The sequence below is a fragment of the Podarcis gaigeae genome (genome assembly GCF_964106915.1).
Source record: "Podarcis gaigeae genome assembly, chromosome: 5".
NCBI classification, from domain to species: domain Eukaryota; kingdom Metazoa; phylum Chordata; class Lepidosauria; order Squamata; family Lacertidae; genus Podarcis; species Podarcis gaigeae.
In genome coordinates this window covers 39,980,173-39,996,406 of record NC_139681.1, presented here as the reverse complement: position 1 = coordinate 39,996,406, position 16,234 = coordinate 39,980,173, and the positions used below count along the sequence as shown (strand labels likewise).

General features: G+C 42.9%; 1 protein-coding gene across 1 annotated transcript in view; it reads left to right on the top strand.

Annotated features, from left to right (window-relative positions):
• The window catches only part of ADGRA1 (adhesion G protein-coupled receptor A1), a 313,190-nt gene that overhangs the window by 115,434 nt on the left and 181,522 nt on the right, over window positions 1–16,234 (top strand). Inside the window, exon 7 of the mRNA XM_083740999.1 lies at window positions 5,927–6,090. Within this exon, the coding sequence (XP_083597125.1) occupies window positions 5,927–6,090 (164 nt within the window). The remainder of the gene's footprint in view (window positions 1–5,926; window positions 6,091–16,234) is intronic.

The window sequence follows — 16,234 nt, the reverse complement described above, 5'->3', positions numbered from 1 at the left end:
GTTCCCTGTAACTTGGCCTCTCGCAGTGAGGGAACCACCAGAAGGCCCTCGGAGCTGGACCTCAGTGTCCGGGCAGAACGATGGGGGAGGAGACGCTCCTTCAGATATACTGGACCGAGGCCGTTTAGGGCTTTAAAGGTCAGCACCAACACTTTGAATTGTGCTCAGAAACGTACTGGGAGCCAAGACCGGTGTTATATGGTCTCGGCGGCCGCTCCCAGTCACCAGTCTAGCTGCCGCATTCTGGATTAGTTGTAGTTTCCGGGTCACCTTCAAAGGTCGCCCCACGTAGAGCGCAGTAGTTCAAGCGGGAGATAACCAGAGCATGTACCACTCTGGCGAGACAGTCTGCAGGCAGATAGGGTCTCAGCCTACGTACCAGATGGAGCTGATACACAGCTGCCCTGGATACAGATTTGACCTGTGCCTCCATGGACAGCTGTGAGTCCAAAATGACTCCCAGGCTGCGCACCTGGTCCTTCAGGGGCACAGTTACCCCATTCAGGACCAGGGAATCCTCCACACCTGCCCGCCTCCTGTCCCCCAAAAACAGTACTTCTGTCTTGTCAGGATTCAACCTCAATCTGTTAGCCGCCATCCATCCTCCAACCGCTTCCAGACACTCACACAGGACCTTCACCGCCTTCACTGGTTCTGATTTAAAAGAGAGGTAGAGCTGGGTATCATCTGCATACTGATGAACACCCAGCCCAAACCTCCTGATGATCTCTCCCAGTGGCTGCATGTAAATGTTGAAAAGCATGGGGGAGAGGACAGAACCCTGAGGCACCCCACAAGTGAGCAGCCAGGGGTCTGAACACTCATCCCCCACCACCACTTTCTGAACACGGCCCAGGAGGAAGGAGCGGAACCACTGTATGACAGTGCCCCCAGCTCCCAGCCCCTCAAGACGGTCCAGAAGGATGTTATGGTCGATGGTATCAAACGCCGCTGAGAGATCCAGCAGAACTAGGAAACAGCTCTCACCTTTGTCCCTAGCCCGCCGGAGATCATCAACCAGTGCGACCAAGGCAGTTTCAGTCCCATGATGAGGCCTGAATCCCGACTGGAAGGGATCCAAATGGTCCGCATCTTCCAGGCGTGCCTGGAGTTGTTCAGCAACCACTCGCTCAATCACCTTGCCCAAGAATGGAAGGTTTGAGACTGGGCGATAATTGGCCATCGTGGCCGCATCTAAAGATGTTTTTTTAAGAAGCGGTTTAATAACCGCCTCTTTCAGCGGGTCTGGGAAGGCTCCCTCATGGAGGGAAGCATTCACCATCCCACGAAGCCCATCGCCCAGTCCTTCCCGGCTAGCTTTTATAAGCCAGGATGGGCAAGGATCCAGGAGACAGGTGGTTGGCTTCACTCGTCCAAGCAGCCTGTCCACAACCTCGGAGGTAACAGATTGGAATTGAACCCACACAACTTGACTAGACAGGACTCTAGCACTCTCCCGCCCCGGCCCTGCTCCCACGGTGGAGTCTACTTCTTCCCGAATCTGAGCGATTTTATCTGCAAAAAACTTTGCAAAATCATTGCAGGAGAACATGTGGCCCGTACTGGGCCCTGATGTTGCAGGTGGTTCCGCTAAATTGTGAACCACCTGAAAAAGTCTCCTGCTGCTGTTTTCTGCAGATGCAATAGAGGCGGTGAAGAAAGTCTTCTTCGCCGTCGCTATCGCCACTTGGTAGGCTCAACGTTGAGCTCTAACCTGTGTCCGGTCAGATTCGGAATGAGTTATCCGCCACCGGCGCTCTAGCCGTCTCAACTAGATCATACATGACAGATGGCCATCCAACCTCTGCTTAAAGACTTCCATGTGGCAGTTAAATAGTACAGAGCCTATATACTGTTATTGATTTCGCTAAATTAGAAATAGAATTTGACATCGTCTGCTGGAATTATGGAACTGAAAGTCTATAGTGCAGGCCCATCAAAGTCAAATGCTTTGGAAGGCATAATGCGGATATCCATCTATGGCTTTCGCTAGGCAGAGTAAGGCAGATGCCTCAGGCAGCTGATAGAGTGGCTATAAGGTAGTAAAGGTGTTGTAGCAAGGTGTTGTGCCTACCATGATCCCTGCTTAGCTAGCATGCTGCCCTCAGTAGAGGATGCTTTGTTCCATCACTACTGTTGAAGCAAGGTTCAGCCTCCATCTGGTTGGTTTCGGGACATGGAATTGTGGGGTGGGGAGGACGCCATCTTTCAATTTGCCTCAGGCATCAAAACATCATAGGCCAGGCCTCTTTGTTTGTATGCCACTTTTCAACAAAATTGTGCCAAGAGTGGTTCTGAGCATGTCAAATGGGCAACAGTAGAACTAAAAAAAAAAACCATACCAGGCACTTTTTGCAGATAATCATGGTGTCAAAAAAGTAGATACGTCATTAGAGAAAAATCAATCCATTTAATATTACTGAAAACAATACAAATGAACTAACCTAACAGCTTAAAACTAAACAGGAGAGAGAGAATAAAACCTAACAGCCTTACACTGAGTCCAACCAAATGTTAGTCTAGCTCAGTATTATCTACACCAGGCATAGGCAAACTCGGCCCTCCAGATGTTTTTGGGACTACAATTCCCATCATCCCTGACCACTGGCCTTGTTAGCTAGGGATGATGGGAATTGTAGTCCCAAAACAGCTGGAAGGCCGAGTTTGGGGATGCCTGATCTACACTGACTGGCAGCAGCTCTCAAGGGTTTCTGATATGGAGTCTGCCAACCCTACCTGGAGATGCCAGGGATTGAACCTGGGACCTTCTGCATGCAAAGCAGATGCTCTGCCTACAAAGATTCTCTACTGAGCTATGGCCCTTCCCATGGTAGATATGCAAGCCTGGGAAAATAAATATCACCATTCCAGAAAGGGCTTTCCATGGAGGTTCGCTCCAATCACATCCATTGGATTGCAGCCACACCTCTCACATGTGGTAGCCTGCCAACTCTTACCTGGGTGATTTCCTGAGCAGCAGATGCACAGTGACTACACTCAATGTATTTTCTCTCTCTCTGTCACCTGAAATGCCAAATTAAAATTCCCAGGTTGAGAGCCAAAATTAATTCTACCTCAATAATTCTGAAAAACTGGATTCCCCACTTCTCCAGTTAAAATGTTTAAATCCTAAGTCACATACAGTAGATAACCTGGCTATGTGCTTTCACATAGTGAGAGTTGTTATTATTATTATTTTAATTCTGTACTCTTAAATAACCCACGTCTCAAATACCTCATATAGCACTGTAAGCTTAAGAGCATATGTTGAACTGGACACTAAGACGAGAGCTTTCATTGTTCCCAAACATCCATAAGTGGAAGGAGGATGTCATTTAAATTCATCAAGCTACTGGACCTGGGAGGCAAACTCCTCCTTGGCATGTATACATATCCCATAAATAAAGGGAAAGGTGGAATGGTGCATCCATGCAGAGCACAAAGCTCAACTAAAACACCCATATCATTATCCTGCTGTCCAAGAAGACAAACAAAACATCTGATTAAAGAGCCGCATTGTTTACGTAGTGTCGTGGTGGCATAATCAGACTCGTGGGCAAATAGCAGCGCTGTTTACATAGGCTTACAGAGGCATAGAGCTATACAGGAGAAGATACTGAATGGTTTAGGACATTAATAGTAAGCACAAATTAGTTCAAGCATGGTTTGAAGAATGTCCTGGCACGCTCCCCAATGGCATGGGATCATTCCGCCGACAAGAAGTTCCCATCATTATATGAGTGAAGTGAAGTATGGGCACCTGCAGTTGAAACATCAAGGCCAGGAGGAGGAACCCTGTTATTAAATGAATTATAATGGATTCTACAGATTCTATCATTGCTTTGACACGTGGGTTAAACTTGTTTTATATTTTGATCTATGCTATGTTTGGTTGTTTTATTATTATTGTTATTTATCAGATTTCTATGCCACCCTTCATCCAAAATGACACAAAAATGCATATCGTAATAACAAACAAAAACAATCCCTCACCCTAATTTAAAAGGCCATAGATTAGCCAATTAATTAGCCAAAAACACTAGAGAAAAGGAATGTTTGTGCCAGGCACCTCAAAATACGTAATGAAGGCGCCAGGTGAGCCTCCTTGGGGGAGAGTATTCTGCAAGCGGGGAGCCACTGCAGAAAAGGCCCGTTTTTGTGTTGCTGCCCTCAAGACCTCTCACAGAGGAGGCATACGAAGAAGAGCTTCAGATGATGATCATAGGGTCTGGATGATTGCATTGCCTGTACAGTGGTACCTTGGGTTACAGACGCTTCAGGTTACAGACGCTTCAGGTTACAGACTCCGCTAACCCAGAAATAGTACCTCAGGTTAAGAACTTTGCTTCAGGATGAGAACAGAAATTGTGCAGCAGTGGCGCAGCAGCAGCGGGAGGCCCCATTAGCTAAAGTGGTGCTTTGGGTTAAGAACAGTTTCAGGTTAAGAACGGACCTCCAGAACGAATTAAGTATGTAACCAGAGGTACCACTGTATTGCTTTCTGTTTGCAGTTAGCTACTTTGGGCTTTGCTCAGGAAGATTGTAAGCAATAAATGAAAAGAAATGCAAGGGTTGGCTCTAAACTTAATCTTTATTAAAATAGAACCATTTCAATAAATGGGACTTACAGTAGCCATGACTTAAAAGTTCCATTGCTTTTAGAGGGGGTGCTTCAAGCACATGTAAACCTTGATTTAACCCAGGACGTGCAAGTGAATTGCCCTTCCTCTATTTGCAGCTATCAGAAATGTCCTAAGTTGGAACCATGCTTAGCTGGGGGGAAATGCATGTTCTGTGCCTACAGAGAAACAGTTTTGTGAGATTGGGGGCTTCCATTGTTGAAGGAGCTAGGCAGGTTTCTTGGTGAGTTAATTGGCTCTACGTACATGCCATTGGGACGCGGGTGGCACTGTGGGTTAAACCACAGCTCGGTCCTTGCTCCTGCCAACCTAGGAGTTCGAAAGCATGTCAAAGTGCAAGTAGATAAATAGGTAACGCTCCGGTGGGAAGGTAAACGGCGTTTCTGAGCACTGTTCTGGTTTCGCCAGAAGCGGCTTAGTCATGCTGGCCACATGACCCGGAAGCTGTACGCCGGCTCCCTCGGCCAATAAAGCGAGATGAGCGCCGCAACCCCAGAGTCGGCCACAACTGGACCTAATGGTCAGGGGTCCCTTTACGTTTACCTTTAAATGTCATTAGTATAAGAAAGGAAGCTGCTCTGTGCCAGAAGACAAATGGATGGTAGTGAGAAGGACACCTGGATGGTAGTGAGAAGGACAATAGCCAGAGTAGAGCTGTGTGTGGGAGCTGAACTGGAAGGAGGCTGCAGACAGAAGCCTGAGAATGAGAGCCATTCTTAATTTCTGCTTCAATCCAAGTCTGTGGCCAGTGCTCTTTTTCTGGGGGCACCTTTTTCCTAGAAGAAAAGCACTGGCTATGGAAAAAGCAAGACCTTCTGGGTGCTAATGCTGTGAGCCCCTCCATTGCAGGCTCAGGTTGCCTTGAGAGAGTCTTTAAACCTCTTTTGTATATATGTGTGAATAAATCATAGATCATAAATGCAACATAGTCTCTGCTGTGCCTCATTCCAAGAAGACCAAACCCTGGGGAGGCATCTGGAACCCCTGGAATCTTACACTGCTTGGAGACTGGGGTGGCATGCAGCAACATGTTCAGCCTCATGGAGGAGAGATGAATGGATGTGGATGATTATGTGCAGATAGAGGATGCACAACTTGTCCTTGCTACTGATGTGTCATTAGTGCCGGACGCTGCTTGGATTATCTGTCTAGCTTTCTTCTAAGAGCTACTTAACTAAGATTTGTGAAATGTTGTCAGTGTTTCAATGATTAGTTTTCTGTGACAATCACTGTATAAAAATCATGTTGTAAGGGATGGTATTGATTGGTTTTGGGTTTCATTTCAGACATTTCTACACTGATTCTCTCACCTGTGACTGTAATCTCAAATGGGTTTTACACTGGGCTAGAAATGCTTCAGTTCGGATCTCAGAAGAAACAGTTTGTGCTTTCCCCAGGAGTTTACAAGGAACATCATTTCAGAACCTGAAAGAAAATCAGCTGATGTGCGGTGAGTGGTACTCTTCTTTCAGCGTCATGAATTGAAACCAGTGTTCTCAGAGAAAGTGTATTCTGAAGGATAAATGCCAAGTGATTGGTGTGCAGAACTGGATGATAGCTGAAAGAAAGCAAATATGTCAGAAACCATACTGAAGCTTAAGGTTAAACAATGTGCAACTTAAAAAACAAAAACAAAATTAGATTGCAGATCTCTTTTGTATATAAATAAATGTTCCTTGTAAAACTACCAGTGCCCTTATCTGCCTTTGTAACTCTTATACATTTGAATGTATCATAGGAAAGGTATTTCTCATTGCATTTTATCTTCAAATAAATAATCTTTTTTCATTAGATTGTAGTGTGACAACAGGGAATAAATGTCAATCTATCTGCCACTCACCTTCACAAGCCTTGCAATATAAGCTGTACCTGTGTAGGGAAGGATGAATTTTAATAATGGGGAGCTTTAAGAGAGGCAAAGATCTTAAAACAAATATTTGAAATAATAGAAACAGAACGGATGGGAAGGAGATAAAAAAACATGTGTCAAGTCCTCTTATATTAGAGCAATCTCAAAACCACAATGTCTATGTCGCTTTCTGAAGATCTCATCATGAGAACAAAACTGACCCTGAAAAAACTTAGAAGCTATTCTCTAGGTTTTGTATAGGAAGAAATGTTATTTCGCTGTGTGCCACATGGTTATCTGACTTGCAGAGCATTTCTATGTGCAGCTTACATGCAAGCGTTTATAAAATGTACTCCAGAATACTTTGTCCAGAATACTCTGAATAGTTTTGTACCATCCTTTTCTTTCAAATTTCTCTGTCAGAGGACTGTTGATCTTTCCCCTCAGCCAATTTCCTGTGGTTACAGCAGTTCATCTGTATAACAAGTCAGATATGTGAATATCAGAGTCTGAAACACCTTGGCATTGCAGCTTGTTACCAGAACCAATACTTTGTTGTGCAAAATAACTTATTAAAAACAAGTTTTTCTTATGAATTAAATATAAAATTGATGCCACCCAGTGAAGTTCATTTGACATGAAGTCTGGATTTGTACCTGTTTATCTTCATTAAAACATGAACAGAAGGTTTTGGCAAGGTCTGCCTGAAGCATAACTGATCCCAGGCAATTTTCCCTATGTGCTGTAAGCAAGCTTTGCTAATTCAGCCTCGCTGAGCAGCCAGCAGCTATTCTAATTTCTAGAAATCTGAAGTAAGAAATTTTACTTTCTTCTTGGCTTTATGGCTGTTCCATTAATTTTCACACTTGGTATCCAAGGACAAAGCCAAAGGGTTACTTAATTTTTAGTCAATCTTTTATATTATTTATATTGATTACATTGACACGCTGACTATAATACTTCAGGCTCCTTCGCAGGTTGCCGACAGAGCTGCTGCAAAGATGGTCCTGAGGAGACTATTGCCTTTTCTTCAAATTAATCACCTTCACCATTTTACTTTATAATTAACCAAACTTAAACTCAGATAGAAAATGTTGAGGAACAGACAGATCAGGCCTACATTCACATTATGCTGGGATTTGCGATAGTCTGCTATGTTGGTGGAACAGCTGCCTTATCCAATGGTTGGTCAGCCCAGGAAGGAAGGAGAGAAAACATCTTAAAGGGCGATTAGATAAATTAAAGGAGGATAACACTATCAACAGCTGCTTGCCATGATGTCTATGATCTTTCTCCAGTACTGGAGACGGCAAGACTCAGAATGCCAGTTGCAGGAGAATACCAGTGGAGAAAAATGTGCTTGTAGATTTCCCATAAACATATGGCTGTCACTGTTAGAACAGAATGTTGGACTCGATGGACCTTTGGCATAGTCCAGCATCACCTCCCATTTTCATCAGCCCCAGTGGCTCAGCCATCAGTGTCCTTGTTATGCCAATCTCCTAAGGGGCACAGATTTAGGTCCCCTTATGTGCCCAACAACACCCAAAGAGGAGGGGAAGTGGCCCACACAACAGAGCTTCCTGGGCAGGATGTCTGCAGAGAGTACCCCTAGCTTATCCATAGATGAGGATTCAAGACCCACCCATGGAGGCAAAATCTCTTTTGCCAAAAAAACCAATGGGACAGGCCAGGACACATAATGAGGAACCACAGACACCCACTGACAGCAGAAATGTACAACTCCAGTGGCAATTAAGAGGAAATTTGAATGATGCTGTGGAATATATTGATCATAATGCTTTCTTGCACATTGAAACATTAAGTTAAATGTTCAGTCTATGTTGTTAAACATATTTCTGTGCACCAGATGTGGAGACAATAAATGTTTTTAATTATTTTTCCTTTGCAGACTTTTTACAGTGTTGCCTTTGCCTAATGTTCATACTCTTTCCTTGTTTGTCACTTGCTTCATAAGGGAAAAAGCGGTTTAGCTGAAAGCACACTGTATAAAATACTTATTGAAATGAATGTACAATGAACAGCACAAATGACAGGTTTTAATTCATAAGATCAGCGTCAGATTTACACAGTCTATAAATGTTTTTTATTCCTTTGCAATATAGGTTTTTTATTGTTATTTTCTGGAGGAGATGATGAAGGAGAGGAATATTAGCGTTAGCAGTAGTAGTTACTTTCTGAAGGCTTCTCTGACTTGCATGACTCCTCAAAAGATTTAGGTCCAGACTACACATGGCAGTAGTTCTATAGCTCTGCCTTTAAGTGAATTTCAATAGAACTCTTTTCTGGGCAAATTGCAGGCATAGGAATCCAGGTCTAGATTAAATCTCCTATAGCCCTATGCTAGGGTATCGAGTCTAGACAGACCGCCACACAGTATCTCAAAACAAGTCTTCACTTTAGGGTGGAATTATGTGACTAAAGTCAGGGGTGGTATGGACCTCAATTTAATCACATTCATTTAAGTAAAATGGCATACAAACAACAGGGACCTGATCCTAACTTGCAGTAGGGAAGGTGTCAGGGAGCTTAGGGTGCATCTTCCTCTGCACCCTGATATTTTAGGCCATATGAGATAATTCTTAGGCAACACCCGTATTTTAGGGTTCAAATAGATTAGGATCTCCTGTTGCATTTGAAAACCTTACTGTAAATGTATCGTGGGGTTGGTCTGAGGAAGATAGAGTTAACCCTTTATCTTTGTACCATTTCTCCAGGTAAATTCAATAGTTGCAGCTGCTGTTTTTCCCCCAAGGGGCAATATATATTGGTATCCATATGAGTCCCAGATGAAGCCTGTCAAAAATTAAGCATAAATTGTAAGGGTAAAACCATAGCACAAATATTAATTTCTTTGTGACCGTTCTACTGTGGCTCAGGCTAGATAATATGAATTGCCTTCTCAGGCTTTGTTTCTTTTCATCTATGGTCTACAGTAAACAAATATTTATGGTAGTTTTTTTCAGATCAACACATTGTGCTGTACCCTGTGGTTTTTGTTATAGTGAAAATTTAGAGTCCATATTCTTGGAATAAAAAATTGTATGGGGGGGGAGGCCATTTACATACTACTTTGGCTTCAATCTTCTCATTCTGCATTTCTCTAATAGCTACAGGATAGAATCTTTTCTTCCTCCTTTGTGAACTGAAAGTCATTTCATGCAGTAATTACATTTTTTGATGGAGTCAACTAATATCATTGCTATTCTTTAGTAAGCTTATGTCCTGGCTTATCTTATTGGTCATTGCCACTGCTGTCTAACCTGTTGGTGAGTCTTGTAGCTTTCTATATCAGAGTGAAAACCATGTATTTTGAATTAGCTTCATCTTATTATTTTGCTCTATGACCTAAGAAAATGCCCTCTCATAACAGATAAGGAAAGCCATCAAATCCCCCAATTTTCACTAGACTGTAAGAACTGGGGCTCAAAAGTGTTTCTCACTTCAAATTCACTTAAGAAGCATCCAGGGTGAGTCAGTAAAGGAATAAGGTAACCCTGGAAAACATTGTTTACTCAGATGCAATCTCCAAAAATTATAGAGAGATTATAGTGTATGGCTAAGGGAGGGAAGGAGAGAATTTAGCAAATAATGATGACAGTTTCCCTTTATTTCAGCAGTTATTCGCTAAGTGACCCTCAACAGAAATTAAACGCTGAAGCTAATATGAAATAAAGCAGTATCTTTTACAAGTTACCTGGAAATCAAGCAGACATGGATATAGGTGAAATGTGTGTTATCTACCTTGGCAAAGTGAGAAGTGATTCTGAGGCTTTCACAAAACTTTACAAGAAGTGATAGCACCACACTAGGAGAAAGTTTTTTCACCTCATGGTTTTATTATTTATTATACTTTATTTAATGTATTTGTATCTTGCCTTTCTCCTAAGTTGGGCTACAAGGCTTCTTTAAAAACCATCATCATAAAATACAAAATGACAAAAGCAAACTGGTTAAAAACAACAATGGTTAAAAACAAATGCAATAAAAAAAAATTTAGAACCAGCATTAAAATTCAGATTGTCCTGTAGTAACATGGTCTGCACATATTTCTCAATGGCCTTTCTAAATAGGAAGGTCTCAGACTGCTGGCAGAAAGAAGACAAGAGGAAGCAAGCTTGACTTCTTTTTAGAGGGAATACCACAATATGGGAGCAGTACTTTTAAGTTTGGGACGCAGGTGGCGCTGTGGGTTAAAGCCTCAGCGCCTAGGACTTGCCGATCGAAAGGTCGGCGGTTCGAATCCCTGCGGCGGGGTGCGCTCCCGCTGCTCGGTCCCAGCGCCTGCCAACCTAGCAGTTCGAAAGCACCTCCGGGTGCAAGTAGATAAATAGGGACCGCTTACCAGCGGGAAGGTAAACGGCGTTTCCGTGTGCGGCTCTGGCTCGCCAGAGCAGCGATGTCACGCTGGCCACATGACCCGGAAGTGTCTCCGGACAGCGCTGGCCCCTGGCCTCTTGAGTGAGATGGGCGCACAACCCCAGAGTCTGTCAAGACTGGCCCGTACGGGCAGGGGTACCTTTACCTTTACCTTTACTTTTAAGTACTGAACAGAGGCCCTTTTCTCCTAATATATTGGCATTAAATTAATGGGGGAGATTATTTCCTCCCCATCATATTTGTCTTCAAACCCATGTCTGAAATGTGTGTGGATTGGGAATCTGTTTGTTAGCAGTACAGAATCATTACTGTGTCAATTGGAGATTTTTGTCCTGGTCACTTGAATTACAGTAGGTCCTGGAGTTGATATCACCTGGGAAAGAGGGCTTTTGCCTTGTTTGTTTAGAGAGAGAGAGAGAGAGAGAGAGAGAGAGAGAGAGATCTTCTCAGAGTTTGGGCTCCTCCACACTTCCATTTGTGCTGTGCCTAGAAAGCAAGGGGCTTAGTAGTTTTGCACTTGGACATGTGCTTTCTAGGCATGCGTCTGAGCAGTTTCCCCCTTGTCCCACTCTTTAGCGATATATCAGAACATATTGCAATCCAAGGAAAACCCTAATCTGCATTTGCTTCTGTTGAGCACTAAAACAAAAAAAATTCCTTCCAGTAGCACCTTAAAGACCAACTAAGTTAGTTCTTGGTATGGGCTTTCGTGTGCATGCACACTTCTTCAGATACACACATGCATGCACATTTCGTGCATGCACACGAAAGCTCATACCAAGAACTAACTTAGTTGGTCTTTAAGGTGCTACTGGAAGGAATTTTTTTTGTTTTGACTATGGCAGACCAACACGGCTACCTATCTGTAACTTGAGCACTAAAGTTTGCTGTAGACCTGTTTGAGAATGAACCTGCATGGATTCTGTTTAACTAGGTCGGGGTAGTCAACCTTTTTATACCTACCGCCCACTAATGCATCTTTCTTGATGGTAAAATTTCCTTACTGCCCATAAGTGCTCGATGGAAGGAGGATTCAGCTTGTGCCGTAGAACCCCCTACTGCCCACCTAGAATCCTGAAATGCACGCTAGTGGGTGGTAGGGACCAGGTTGACAACCCCTGGACTAGGTACCTAAGTGCCACACTATTGGGCTATTGCTTATGATGCTAGGCTGGAAAAAGTGTAAAGTGCTAAAATTGCCTCCTGCAGATTTTTTAAATATAACTCTGGCCTTAGCTGTGGATGAAACTGGCAAAAACAGTGGTGTGTGTGAGCTAGAGAGAGAGAGAGATTATACACAGAATGAATGTGTTTCACCTTTGAAAAAAATAACCTGTAACCAACTGGTGTGACCATTGAATTCTAAATTAGGAAAGCCTTGGCAAATTATCTCCCACAATATTTCAAATATGGAATAGATTGTTTATTATGGTTCACGGCTGAGGCACATAAACAATAGTACTTAGATTTAGGCAATAACATGGGAATCACGTAGCAACTGTCTGTATTTCAATGACTTTCCAGCCCATCAATTTTGAAAGCTACCTTAATTTTAACAGTCAAGTCATGAGTGAAATTAGCACACAGTGAGTGACATGCAGAATATTATCTGGAATAGGTTTTATTTATTTATTTTAAAAAATGCTCATAATAATATACCTATGTAGAAAATTTTAGTAGACTGACTTACCACTTCATATTCTTTTGAAAGATTCATTTAGAATGTTATTCAACATTTAAATTAGAAGATTGTACAGTTATTCTAAAGGAGAAACATTTTTGTATTATTGCTGGTATTCAGGCTGTTGCACACACACACATATTGCTCAAAAAGGTTTCAGCCTCCCTCTTCAAAAGCATACTTATGTAAAAAAAAGAAGAAAAGTGAGCTTTTTAAGCTCCAGTGTATTCTATGAATGTCCATTGAAGTTGCCTCTAAATGAAAAGGAAGAGCAGATATTCACATTTTCCTGCCTTTCATTGCATTCTTAATCACTTTGAGAGTTATGTGTCAGCAGCAATTCTCAGGTCTTAACAGTGAGGCTTGAGTACCTAGTCCGAGGCGGTCATACTTCTCCTGAGGAGAAATCAGTGCAGAAGAGCAAAAACTAAATATGTACTGTATCAAGTTCCATTAAATAAAAATATAAATTGTTTGCTGTCTAAACATGTGTCAGAAGTCACTGAGCTGAGATGTCCCCATTTCTCTGCCTCCTATCCGACATGGAAATGAAATGAAATGGGTGCAGCCATTAAAATATTCCATTTTTTATTTCTACTTCTTGTAGCCCTTGGCCATTGCATTGAAAATTAGGCACCCACCGAAGACCTTTTTCTTCCAACAAGCCTTTTTATGTTGAGATCTTTCCCAGTCTGTATCTGTACTGGAACTGTTTTTAAAATGTTTTAAAGGTGTTTGTTATTGTTTTATCACTTGCTGTTCGTCATGCTGGGCAGCTTTGGGAGAAAGTGTGGGATATAAACTTTTTAAAAAGCCATTTGGGGAGGATTGGTGGTGAATATCAGGGTGTTGAGGGTGAACTTTTTCAGCAGTGTGGTGTTTTTTATGGTAGTCAGATGGTAGCTACCCCCCAGAATGTCCCACCAAGTTATCGTCTTAGTGTCATTCTGAAGAGAATTTTGTGGCAAACTGGGGAAAATTATCCTTCGCTAGGAACACTGCTGCCAACTCTACCTGAAAGCAGAAGCATCAGTCTTGGGAAGAAACTTGTTATATATAGGATGGTCATCTGTCATGGATGCTTTAGTTGAGATTCCTGTATTGCAGGGGATTAGGGGACCCTCTGGGCAACACCATGGGTCACCTAACCCCTGCTTTCTAGATTATATTCACCAAAGCCATTGATAGTTGTGCTGCCTTCACAGATTGGCAGTCTCCACTGTCAAAAGTCTACTCATTGTGGTTCGAGGACCCGACCCCCGCAATGTGGAAAGAATACACACGGACACGTGATATAAGGTTAATGGGCAAGGAAAGGCCACAACTTTATTGATTACAGCAGTGAAAAGGTATTGGCTTAGGCATTGGATTTGAACAAGTGGGTTTATTCACCAGTAGGTGGAGCCTGTTGATGCCGATCCAACTATAGGCTCACCCCTAATGTCACCGAGGGTCGTGCCATGGCCTCCCGCCAAGCAGGCATCGGACAGAATACACGACCGCCAGATTCCTTTAACGGAATACCCCTAAAAATTGAAGGCATAGGCGATGGCCACACCTAGCTCTTCGACACAGCACAACACATTATTCCAATGCCTAACCTACCCACCAATACCACAAAAAGTTGTGACGATTGCTACAAGGCAGGCGAAAAAACCAAAAAGGCCTAATGCCAAATGGAAAAACTCCTACCAGGCCCCCTAGACAACCAGGGCGACCAACCTAAGGTCCATAGCAAGGCCAGTGACCTAAGCCCTAACTAAAAGGGAGTGGAGGGTGGGTGACTCGTGGCGAGAGGACGAAGAATGAGGCCGGGCGAAGGCCGCCGCCGCAGCAAAAGGCTGCTGAACACCTGGTTGGATGCCTGCTGAGGGGTGTGGGCGCCAGCCAGGTGACGTGAAGGCAGGGGGCTAACGCCCCCTGCTAGGGGCGGAGCTCGGGCTCCCGCCCACAACCACTCCCCTCTCTTGCAGGGAGGAGAGTCTTAGTAGATGCGCTATATTATACTCCAAACCGTCTTTCCCATGCTGTAAAATAGCTGTTTAAAGTTTAGACTGTGATGTTTGTCTTTAGAATTCCATGTCTTATTTGAGGACTTATTATTTTGGTATCCAAGAGCAAAACAATAGTCCTCCCGAGGTAAATTTATGATTAGATTCCTGCCCTGCTTTTTTGGTAGTAAAAGGTAAAGGGACCATTAAGTCCAGTCGTGACCGACTCTGAGGTTGCAGCGCTCATCTCGCTTTATTGGCCGAGGGAGCTGGCGTACAGCTTCCGGGTTATGTGGCCAGCATGACTAAGCTGCTTCTGGCGAACCAGAGCAGTGCATGGAAACGCCGTTTAGTTAGTTAGTTAATATCTTTATTGTCATTGCCCCCTCTCGGGGACAACGAAATTACCTTCCTGCCGGAGCAGTACCTATTTATCTACTTGCACTTTGACGTGCTTTCAAACTGCTAGGTGGGCAGGAGCAAGGACCGAGCAATGGGAGCTCACCCCGTTGCGGGGATTCAAACTGCCGACCTTCTGATCGGCAAGTCCTAGGCTCTGTGGTTTAATCCACAGCGCCACCCGCGTCCCATTTTTTGGGGGGGTAGTGTTTCACTGTAAAATCTGGATTTTCTGGTCATCTGCAGTGAGGGAGAGGGTTTTGCCTCTTTCTGAAGCAAAATGAACCCTGCAAGAGGGTGGATCTACAACTCCCAGTTGCCTATATGTACCACCAGTATTCTATATTAGCACTGTTAATACAGGTTTTATGATACATTTGTTTATTTATTACACTTATGAATGGAATTATTTAGCATCTCAAAGCAATTTCATAATAAAAACATCAGTATTAAAAACAGCTACATTATTTCCTTTCTAAAAACTATTACAGCAATTAAAAAGCAATTACAAATACTTTCATATGTAAAAACAATTCAAGTGGCTGTGTAAACATGGCTAAAAATATTTAACAGTAATTAATGGCCTGTGTAATTTAAGATCCTGTGTGATGCAATGCATAAAATGCGACATTTGTTTTAAATGTCTTCAGACATTCTGATTTCCTTTATTTGCTGCCAAATTGTCCCTCTCACCAACATTCACTATGTTTTCTTGAGGCAGTGGCTAAGGTTAAGTTGCACTGGAGAGATGTGGAACTTCAGGGACAAACAATAATACCAACCTGTAAATCATCATAATGTTATGTGTGCTTCAGAATCCACATTGTGATCACTACTTTCATATTTACACCGCTTGAAAAGCATTTGTGTGTATGGGCAGTTTAAATGAACTGAAACAAAAATGGTAGTAGGTTACTGCCATGTTTAGAATAGCATATTCTACATATTCTACATAACAGAGCCCATCACCATGCTTGTTTACATTTATCATTATTTCAAAGTAACTGAGGGTACATGCCATTTTTTTCAATGGTGCTGGTGATGCATTAATGAATTGAAAGCCCCAAGGAAAATTGCGAGATTGCAGCGGAAGCAGGGGCAGTACTTATTCTGAATCCTGGGTGTCCTTGAACGAGGCAAGAAAAGCCCAGTAAAAGAGTACAGAAAAGTAAGATTTAAAGTGTTTGCCAATTCATTTATAAAAATGCCTTACTTTTGTCACCCTGAAATTGAATACATATTTCTAATAATGTCCCAGGAAAGTGCTTTTAAT